The sequence below is a fragment of the Neopsephotus bourkii genome, unplaced genomic scaffold, assembly GCF_033783945.1.
Source record: "Neopsephotus bourkii isolate Nb327-2 ecotype Australia unplaced genomic scaffold, CSIRO-AGI_Nbou_v1 NB_593, whole genome shotgun sequence".
Taxonomy (NCBI): domain Eukaryota; kingdom Metazoa; phylum Chordata; class Aves; order Psittaciformes; family Psittacidae; genus Neopsephotus; species Neopsephotus bourkii.
The window spans coordinates 2,657,599-2,668,997 of NW_026901094.1; the positions used below are offsets into that span (position 1 = coordinate 2,657,599).

The 11,399-nt window shown below is 42.3% G+C and overlaps 2 protein-coding genes across 9 annotated transcripts in view; one reads left to right on the top strand and one right to left on the bottom strand.

Annotated features, from left to right (window-relative positions):
* PRKCZ (protein kinase C zeta) overlaps nt 1-2,440 on the bottom strand; it is a 40,347-nt gene extending 37,907 nt beyond the window's left edge. Inside the window, exon 1 of the mRNA XM_061351670.1 lies at nt 2,220-2,440. Within this exon, the coding sequence (XP_061207654.1) occupies nt 2,220-2,290 (71 nt within the window). The 5' untranslated portion in view covers nt 2,291-2,440. The remainder of the gene's footprint in view (nt 1-2,219) is intronic.
* CFAP74 (cilia and flagella associated protein 74) overlaps nt 1-11,399 on the top strand; it is a 274,549-nt gene that overhangs the window by 198,323 nt on the left and 64,827 nt on the right. The gene's annotated exons all lie outside the window — the stretch shown is intronic.

Sequence of the window (11,399 nt, forward strand, 5' to 3'; positions counted from 1 at the left end):
AGTGATTTCAAGTAACCAGGTATAAATCAGATAAACTAAACTGAAATAATGAAATGAGAATTACACAAGTTTACTTTCTTTTGCAATCTACTTAGGCAGTTATTTATACTATGCTATGTTAGGAACTCTGTCACACCCAGGAAAACAAATACCTAAGATACTAGGACTCCATATAGATTCAACATTCACATGGTTTAGAATTTCCTCATGCTTAAATTCTTAACCAGGATTTCAAAATCGTATATTGTAGCAGCTACCTGAATGAGCTTGTTCTTAATTCTGAAGTTGTCAAGCATCAATGATTTCCTGCAGTTTGTCAAATTTGTTCAAGAGATGAGTATAGTAATTTAATGGAGATATTAAGATAATTTGTTATACAGGCTATAATACCAAAAATAATCAGTTCTTACTCACAGAATTCCATCAGTAGAACAAAACCCAAAATTCAATGAGTTGAAACTTTTTTTGTAAATTGCCATATTACAGATTTCACAGCTAATGGAAATTACTAAACATAGTGTTGGAGGAGAAACTACAGGAGTAGTTTATTGTAGAACATTATAATAATTGCACATGAATTCTAAGTGACACAAGTATTATCACCTACTTCATTTCTGCACAGAAAAGTTCTACAAAATGATAGAATGGTTTGACCTGGAAAGGACCTTAAGGTCACCTGGTTCTAACCCCCCCTGACATGGGCAGGGACACCTCACACTAGACCATGTTGCCCAAGGCTCTGTCCAACCCAGCTTTGAACACTGCCAGGGATGGAACATTTACCACTTCTTTGGACAGCCTGTGCCAGCACCTCACCACGCTGAGAGTAAAAAACTTCTTCCTTATATCTAAACTGAATTTCTCTTGTTTCCGTTTGAACCCATTACCCCTTGTCCCTTTAACTTCAGTCCCTGATGAAGCGTTCCTTGTCCAGCATTCTTGTAGGCACCCTTCAGATATTGGAAGCTGCTCTGAAGTCTCTGCATAGCTTCTCTTCTCCAGGCTGAGAACCTGCCCCGACTTTCTCAGCCTGCCTTCATACAGGAGGTGCTTCAGCCCCCTTCCATCCTCATGGCCTCCTCTGGACTTGCTCCAACAGCTCCATGTCCTTCTATGTTGAAGACACCAGAACTGCACACAGTGCTGCAAGTGGGGTCTCACAAGAGCAGAGGGCAGGATCACCTCCTTTGACTTGCTAGTCACATTCCTTTGATGCAGCACAATATACAGTTGGCTTTCTGGGCTGGGACCTACTCTTTTCACTTTAGAGCAATACTACCTGCCAGCAAGCTATCCCAAATCGTTTACACAAAGTTCTACTTGTGTTTACAGCACCTTCCCTTACAGGGCTCAGCCCCTAATGCTGTTTCAGAGAAGCATGCATCACTTGAGTATTTAAAATTCAGATGTTCTTTTCAACTGTATGACATGATTCAGAGGTGTAGGGTAAAACTACAGAACAGAAAATTATTAGTAATGCCAAATGTATGGTACGAGACTTTCAGACAGAGTTCATAAGGCAGTTTACTTGTGATCTAAGCAAAATTCCCTTATTCCTCTTTTTTAACTAAGTAATGCCAATAATAACTCTTTCTAAAATATCTCCAAGACAAACAAAAAAGGACAAAACCAATGGCACCCACTTATTCTGTCAAGACTTACATATCTCTCCACAAAGAAACAAACCTAATTTTCCAAGACAGAAACTGCTGCAAGTTAAAATAATATAAAAAATGCCCACTAGAAAAGGACTCATACTAAACATCACATTTCATCCCAAGGAGTACAGTCAAACTGACAACTCTGAGTGGAAACCTATACTTGATTGTCTCCTGCTAATTTTGGCAGTGACTTTTAAGATTTAGCATATGTTTATAATAAAGAAGATATGACAAAAATATAGTAACTGTATCTAAATGCAAGAAATGGGTCTATACGTGCCTGTGGTCATGAAACAGAAATCAATAATCCATCAACCCAGAATAACAATATGTCAGCTTCGCACATTTTATCCCCACCTTTGACAGAAGAATAACCAACTCTCTTCCACAGTCAGCATGCTGCAGGAGTCTGCATGGTATTTTATTAGCCCAGAAGTTTACCCAGCTGATATGACAAACCACAAATGCCCTGGTTACTGTATCACTAGATCAGACTACAAACTTCATGCTTCAGAATTAGACAGGACACAATATAGAGAAGAGAGCATGATGACTTACCCGCTATAGTGTGTTTTCACTCTGATGAAGTCTTTGTTCAAATCCATTTTTGAACCCATTCTGCTAGGCATGGTCTGTATTTAGTGGTCTAAATGAAATTATACAGAAACGCGTTCACTCAAGACATATAATCCATTTAATTCTGAAGCGAACAGTTTCACATGTAAAATGTGTGCTTCTTCTCCAGATGATTTTCAATCCATCTGCACAGAAAGAAAACCAGAAGAGATGAATATACAGACACTACTGAACAAATGAGTTGTCAAATTTTATAAACACAAATAGCTCCACATGGAACAGTGAGAAACTGAAAGAGAAACATACAAGACCATTGACCTGCACAGAAATTAAATTAGTTAAAAATATTCTGTACAATTCAGTTTTACAGAAATAGCCCAAGCATTCAAAGATGTTTTTTTAATAAAAAACCCAGCAGTTCCCTCTTGGCTAAAAACACCCTGAAGAAATCTTTACTTATTCATCAACACAGCTTCTTGCTTTTTTTCTTTCAAAGAGTAGAGTATGCTAATGAACAATAGTTCTTATATAAATGGAAGACTGCTATCAATTGATGTTGGTTACAAATTCACTCAAGAAAATCAGAACTCCAAGGGACAATTTAAATTGCTTTTATGACTGAAAACCGACAAACGCCCTGTTTATTGAGAATTACCTCCACCTTCCCATATACTCATAGCACACACACAGGAGACTACAGAGTTCTGCTCCCAGCCCTCTCCTTTCCCGCAGATTCGAAGGAACCCGCCAGTCCCCCCCGCCCGACACCGGGGTCCCCTCAGCGCCCGCCGAGCCCGAGCCTGGCGGCGACAGGGACTGAACACAACGCGGGGAAACCGTTTCAAGCCTACAAGGCCTCCAGGGCTGCTCCTCCTTACCTGCTCTGGCCGAGAGAGGTACCACGCCACAGCCCGGGCCCGGGGCCGCACCTCAGCGGTACCGGGCTCCACCTTCCGCGGTCTGAAGTTGCTCAAAGTCCCGCGAAGAAGTTTAGGAACGGACTTTGGCTGCTCGCCCGTGGGTCCCCGCGGTAGAACAGCGGCGGCGTGCGGCAACGAGAGCGGTAACGTGGGCGAAGCCACTGGAGCCCCCTCAGCCGGTTCCCCCTCAGCCACCGCCCGCTTCAACGCCTCGCTCAATCCGGTACTCCTAGCAACGGCGCCACCACGCCGAACATGGCGGACTAAGAAGGTTAGCGCCCACAGCCAATAGAACCACTCTTACACTACCTGTCAGCCAATAGCAAGCTCCAACACACCTGGAGCCAATCCCCCAAAAGATCCCTCCCACTCACTACCAATCATAGGCAGGGAACTTTTACCTGTGGAGTAGAAGTATCTCAGCCAATTAAAAGCGTTTGAGGAAGTAGTAGAGAAACACCTGCAGCCAATCGGAGAAGTCAGCGGCAGGTATGGGGCTCCCATGAGGGTGGCAGCTGAAGCGAGGGGCTGTGGTCGCGGTCGCCTCAGGCCTCCCCATCCGCTTTTCTTCCCGTGTTCGCGGGGCTGCCGCTGGTGCGCTCCCGGACCTCGCCGTGCCCGAGACACGGTATCGCTGCGGCGGAAAGAGGGCCCGAGCCTGGGAGAGGCGGGTGCCGCCGTTACCGCTCTGTGGGGACGGGGGTTCGGGCCTCCCCTAGCCCCGGAACATTCTGAGGTACCGAGCTGTCTGGCCTGCTGCAGGCGCGGGCCCCAGCGGGAGGAGAAGGGAGCTGGCCTGGGAACCGTGGGGCCGCCTCAGGGCTGGGGCGGTGCTGAGGCGAGGGGCAGAAGTGGCGGCCCCCGGCAGGGAGTGCTGAGGGAAGGCGGCCTTTCTGAGGTACTCCGCGGGCTCAGCTCTCGTTCTCACTCTAAAAAATCCGGTAACAACGAAAAGCCCCTTCTCCCCGCTGCCCTCCAAGGGGTGCCCTGCCACCGCACACTCTGAGCCAGCTACCCAGCTGCCTCACCCAAAGCTCCCTGGGAAAACCCGCTTCCGCAGGCGAGTGATCTTCCATGAGTGTAAGCGCAGCTCCCAGCCTGGAGAGGATTCATTCAGAACTGTTAGGGGAAATAAAATAACAAAAATAAACAGTATTGGACGTCCGAGCGGTCAGACCAGAGGGGAAGGAGGAAAAACAACAGATCGTTTTGTATTGGTGTGTATGATTTAACCACCATTTCATGAGAGTAGTCTGTGAAATGGTTAATGCCTTTAGCTCTGTAAAGTTGAGTTGTTCTGTCTCCTAATGATACTTTGATCTTCGATTTCAATCTCTGAGTAAGCTGTGACCAGGGCAAAGCCTCTCCTGTGTAGAGGAGGTCATAGTTCTGCCTGCTTTTCAGCTGAAGCATGGGATAGTTAACACAGAGAGTCCTCTAGCAAAAATGATGCTTGTACTGGCCAAACAGCTGGTTTCTTGGTGTGTCTTAAAACGATTTTCCAAGCAAATAAACTATCCTGGCAAAAGATTTGCTTTGGGGCTGTTGGTAAGCTATTTATATCCACATTGGGCAACAGTAACCCACTGAACTTGAAAAATAAACCAAACCGAGCTGTCCAAACTGTAATATAGTTTTGGAATAGAGCATTCATAACCTGTATGTTGAAAATGGCAGAAAAACGTACCAATCCTTGGTCTCCTGCTGCGACCTTTGTACACCTACATCAAACTCTTCTTAGGCACCATTTAGCACTTCCACAAGATCTTTATGGCTGTTTGGGGGGGTGGTGTTCGTGAGTTTGCACCAACATAGCTCTGAACTTTCCTTTGGTGTTTCTACAATGTGTCAAAATACAAATAAATAATAGTTAACTCTAGTGTAAGTAAAGTAGCAAAACTTATTCCTGTTAGTCTAGATGTTTTCTCTGACACCAAGGGAATGCACCAAATGGTTTCATTTATCAGTCTTTAATCTGAATTGTTTATACACTGTTAATTTTATCTTAGTGAGAGCTGTCAGTATGATTTCAAAAAGGGCCCTTAAATCTTCATCTGTTCCAAATTTCCTCTGCTTAAAATGGAGAACATTATGTAATGTACGTCTATGAACATAATTCTTTCAGGGCAAGCTGGGCTTTGATGTCCTGTCACATCAGTCAGATGGCTTCAGCTTCTTGAGTTGTAGAATTGGAAGATAAAAGATAGTGCAGTTCTTCAGAACTGCGATTTGGGGTGTTGTGTGGTTTACTGTTGCTATTTTTTCCTAGCCAACCTACTGAAGGCAAAAAGATTTGGTACATTTTCAGTGCTTTTAGAAAAATCTCAACAATAGTATTTTTACATCTTGCAGAGAGATTGTGTAGCTGATCACTTAGTACTAATGCTGTTATTTTAGAAGACTTACTTTGAGTTAGTTTGTATTTTCTTATATTACAGCACTGTTTAAACACTTCAGTTTCTTAGTAGATGCCTCCTACTTCTGAGCAGATGGCATTTTTTGGAGAGGATGTCAGCTTTGCTCGGTGCATTAGCTGACAAGGTTGCAGCTGGCTTGAAAATGCAACATATTGTATGATCATTGCTTCTGGCATATTGTTTTTGAAATGCAATTGACTTATGTTGTCCTAGGGCTGTAAATCCTGAGTTATTCCTGAGCTTTTTTTCTTCCTTTTTTTTTTCCCCCAGATGGCAGAGTATTGCACTTTTATCTCCTATTGAAACACCCTCAGCTTAATGAAAAGGTGAGATATTGCTGTCTACTACACCTACATTTGACAGCTCATACATGTAATTTATTTTACTCCAGGTTTAAAGTGGGTATTTTTTGCATCTAAACTTTTAATTCTTTTTTGCATTATTGTCATCTCCTGATATCAGATCTTTTACTCTGAAGAGGAGATTGTGAACTGATCTGTTTGAGAAAGAAGGCTTCAAAAAAAGATTTTCCTCAAGTATTTCAGTTCTGTTTTGAAATAAGTCCTACCACATCCAGCACAACAAAAAGCGAGTTTCCCGTTCTTGCATTCCTTTCTTTATATGATGAGCTTTGGCAAATCACAAATCTCTGTCACATGAACTAAAAGAATTTTTCTTAAGTGGGGGGATAATAGTTATTTTCTTACCAGTATTTGTAAGGGGGTTCTATAAGAAAGAAGAGCTCCCTCCTGTTGGAAACAACCATATAGATTTTCTTTCCTATTTTGTTTTTTTTCCAAAATCACTGTGGCTAATTAGCAACCAGGATCAATAGCAGCCCATACTGACCAGGAGCTACTGCAGTCTAGTGGAAGTTACCTTAAGGAGGACATGCTTCATTTGCAGAGTTCTTAGTGAAATGTTCTATGTTAGCTTGCATTGTTACCCCATCACCTCCTCCACAGTAGAGCTACTCCTGTTTTATGCAGATATGGCCATGATGATTATCTGGGTTCACACAGGTAATACTGCATTCAACCTCAGCATCCAGTTGTGCCACAGATTTAGAGCGGCAGTGGAGAGAGAATACTGATGTGCCGAGGAAGCTAATGTTCGTATTTCAACTGCTGCAGCCCAGTAGTCTGGTGTTACCTCTTTACTGAAGTAAAAGTTCTAAACATGCAGAGTATTGGCTTCCAAACTTAATGCCTCCTTCATTTTTCATGCTACAGTTGTCTTTGACAGTAACTTTGAAGCCTGTATGTATTAAAGGATGTGTATCTGCACATTTCCAGCAGATGGCAAGATACTCCTAGGCAACTCTCTGGGAAACAAAGTTGTATATAAATGCTTACAAGTGGTGGTGCTTTATTTTAATGCTACAGGCTGTTGAGAACTGTTCTTTAAAGATAAGTTTAAAAGGAAAGAATAAAAAGTGCTATTTAATGGTTTGGAAGCTCTTTGACTAAACAGAACAACTGTTTTGGTGCTGATTGGGATGTGAGTGGGAGGCAAAGGCCTGAAACTGAAAACATAACATGAATTATCGGTCTTAGCTATGAGGCTCACAGCTCACTGTCACTGCCAGTTGATCACTCTCATCTCCAGAGCACTCTCTCTGGATTACAAAAGGCTTTCCTTTGAGAGAAATACATCTCTCTAGAAATAAAGATCAAACAATGGGTATTTGTTATGGTTCATTTTATTTCACGGGCAAGGAATTAAGCAGAGATGAAGACTGTCATTGCAGTTTGGGAGCTGTTGTCACTATATGGATGTTTATCCTCTCCCCTTTCCACTGGTGTAAGAAACAGGGAGGAAAAACTCTCTGTTTTAATTTTGGTGGTTCAACAAACATAAAGTTGTGTAATTAATTAGACTAATTAGCAAGTGGCTCAGCTAGGACCTTCAATGCTTAAATGACTAAAACTATTGGGGATGTTCCTGCTACTGAAGGTTGTTGGAGAATTCTTGCACTATATGGACTCTTTACAGGTACGATTACGTACAAAGTTTTTCTTACAAATTTAGACAGAAAAGAGAGTTTGAAGTTTTTATATCTGGTGACTGGCTGGCAGGACTTGCAGCTGTTTCTACCTTTTCTTTGCTGAAATAACTTTTTTTTTTCTTTAAACTGCTGTATCCATAAAATACTTGTATGTTTCTGACAAGACTGATCAAAAAAAATCTTTCCGCTTTTCTCCCTCCTAAATGCTTCAATTAAGACGTCATTATGACAACTAGTTCTTAAAGACAATTGCTGAAATAAAAAGGGCAATCAGTACTAGTTGTACCTCAGTAGAAAAGGACAACTAGTACCCTATTGTTATTGCCTTAAATCTTCAGCTGTATTAAGACCTGTCAACTTCCCAAGGTTTTAAAGATTTAGTAGGCAAAATGAATATTTCAGACTGTTAACTAAACAGATAAATTGAGAAAGCTACTATCTTCAAATGTATGTGAAATGTGAATAAGCAGTTCTGTGTTGCTCTGGAATGAAAATACCTCCCATAGAATGTCTTTTTTTAGATCAACCCAGCAATGTGTGCAGATATACAGGCTGCTCTTCAGCCCCCTTGCTCTTTTTTTGCCAAGAGACAGCTATCACTTCTGTTGAGATCAGTGGCAGTGAAATTTTTGAGTCCAGTGGGAACAAATTTGAACCAAATACTACCAAGTTTAAATAAAAATCGTAAGGCAAACCATTAATATATTTTAACAGGAACTGAAGTATATATCCTACATAACATCAGAAATCACCATGGTAATCCTGTGCAGATTTTCTTGCTGGACTGAATATTAGTGTTTTTCTAGCCCATGTTAAAATAGACAAAATGAATAATGTTTCAAGACTATATTCAGTCAACACCTCCCTTACTTGTCTGTCTTATGTAAGATAGAAGCAACCAGAAGCTAACTCACTTTTGTTGGCATATTAACCAGGAGGATAAAGAATTCTATGGGTAGCCCAAGCTACATATGTTTAAAAGCAAATAAAACCATCTTCTATGCTACTGTACTTATTTTCTCAGGATAGTTAAACAACCTGCCTCTGTAGAAGCACAATTTTTGCCCACTTGCCTTCTGTACATGTTCACTAGCACACAATACACTGTAAATCACAGGGGCTCCCTTCTTGCTTCATAACCTAGTCCTAACTCTTTAGAAAGCAACCTTTTGCAGAACAGTGAACTCCCAGTAACATCTGATCAGCCCTGTTGGTGCTGTATTTTCTGGCAGCCCAGGCATGACTGTCTTCTCAGGTTTGTTTTTACTGGGGCAAGACTTGGTAAAAGGAATAGCTATGACATAAAGCTGATATGAGGAGACAAGAGAGCCCTAATGCATTACATAGCAATGGGCTTAGATCCTCAAAATGCAGTTTATTGAAGACACAAGCTGTCAAGGCAGAAAGAAACTGTGCCTTTCCCATTTCAGCTATCACATCCATTCAAGTAGACGTGTTCATTGCCAAATCTGTATTCTGTTTTCATTAGGAATTAGTTATCTTTTATGATGGGGCTACAGAACTGATGGACAGCGGTAAAGTAGTTGATGTCATCTACCTGGATTTGTGTAAAGCGTTCGACACTGTCCCATTCTTGTCTCTAAATTGGAGAGACATCAATTTGATGAATGGACTACTCGGTGGATAAAGAACTGGTAGGAGGGCCGCACACAGAGTTGTGGTCAATGGCTCAGTGTCCGGCTGGAGACCTGTAATGAGTGGTGTCCCTCAGGGATCGGTGTTGGGACTGGTCTTATTTAACATCTTTGTTTGTGACATGGACAGTGGGATTGAGTGTGCCCTTAGCAAGTTTGCCAATGACACCAAGCTGTGTGTTTGGGTTGTTGGAGGGAAGGAATGCCATCCAGAGGGACCTTGACACGCTTTGTGAGGTGGGCTGATGCCAACCTCATGAAGTTTAACCATGGCAAGTGCAAGGTCCTACACCTGGGTCGGAGCAATCCCAGGCACAGCTACAGGCTGGGCAGAGAAGAGATTCAGAGCAGCCCTGCGGAGAAGGACTTGGGGGTGTTGGTCGATGAGAAAATGAACATGAGCCGGCAGTGCGTACTTGCAGCTCAGAAGGCCAACCGTATCCTGGGCTGCATCAAAAGGAGTGGGAGCAGCAGGTCGAAGGAGGTGATTCTGCCCCTCTACTCTGCTCTCATGAGACCTCACTTGGAGTATTGTGTGCAGTTCTGGTGTCCTCAACATAAAAAGGACATGGAACTGTTGGAACAAGTCCAGAGGAGGGCCATGAGGATGATCAGGGGACTGGAGCACCTCCCATATGAAGATAGGCTGAGAAAGTTGGGGCTGTTCAGCCTGGAGAAGAGAAGGCTGCGTGGAGACCTCATAGCAGCCTTCCAGTATCTGAAGGGGGCATAGAAGGATGCTGGGGATGGACTCTTCATTAGGGACTGTAGTGATAGGACAAGGGGTAATGGGTTAAAAGGTAAACAGGGGAAGTTTAGATTGGATATAAGGAGGAAATTCTTTCCTGTTAGGGTGGGGAGGCACTGGAATAGGTTGCCCAAGGAGGTTGTGAATGCTCCATCTTTGGCAGTGTTCAAGGTCAGGTTGGACGAGGCCTTGGGTGATATGGTTTAGAGCGAGGTGTCCCTGCCCATGGCAGGGGAGTTGGAACATGATGATCTTAAGGTCCTTTCCAACCCTAACTATTCTATGATTCTATGATCTGTGTTTGTAACACTTATTACTCACAGTATTATTACAATATCAAACAAGCTTTTGATCACTGTACGTGTTTTCAGCTGCTGTAATGAAGAGGGTATGAGAGAGTGGCTTCAGATTTTTCTTTAATGAAAACATTCTCAGAAACTTTCAATAAGTTTTTTGTTACCTGTCCTGCTTCACAGACAGCTATGCAGGGATGCTGTTTTCCTCCTCACGTGAAACGCTTTCTTAGGTTAATGACTGAGTATTTAAAATCAGAGCAATTGTATAAGTGTTTTGTTTTACTAGCAGCAGATGCCTCATTGAGTTAAATTGGTTTCACTACATTATCTGTTGGATCAGCAAACCAGTGAAGAACTGATGTGAGAGCTTTAACTTGGATGAATGCTTTCATTTTTACCCAGAAACAGGACATTTCTGTACATTAACCTCTTAATAGAGCTGTCACTGCCAGCATTACTTTCTAGCAAATCACACAGTATCTTGCTCCTCTTCATCTTGTGCTGATTCTTTTTGATCTCTTGAGACAGCAACAGCTATTTTTTAACATAAATACAATAGTCTGCATAAATACCCCCCAGAAAGCACTCATGAATACAGAATGGTGCTTTTCTGTTGCCAAGGCCAAAGTAGAGTTTTCCAAGCCCTTGGGCACATAATAGGCAGGATTTCATTACAGGATGAAATATCTGAGGTTATTTATGCTCCATCTGCGGCGGTGTTCAAGGCCAGCCTTGGGTGACATGGTTTAGTGTGAGGTGTCCCTGCCCATGGCAGGGGAGGTTGGAACTTGATGATCTTAAGGTCCTTTCCAACCCTAACTATTCTATGATTCTATGATTTTGATTTTCCTTATAATGCAATAGCTCAATGCAATTCCAGCTCAATAGTTGGAATGTCTATTTTGTCCATTTATAGAAGCTCCAATTTCTGTATATCTACATTTTATCAACATTTCACATTTAGAATGATTACATTAACACATATCCCACTTCTTTTCTCACAGACATGCCAGTCTATAGAGCAGTACTCTAAACTGCTGAAAGGAATATGAATATTTTCAGGTACAGCACAGAAAAAGTGCCTTCTGATCTGTCACATACTGGTTTTGTTGGGTTTT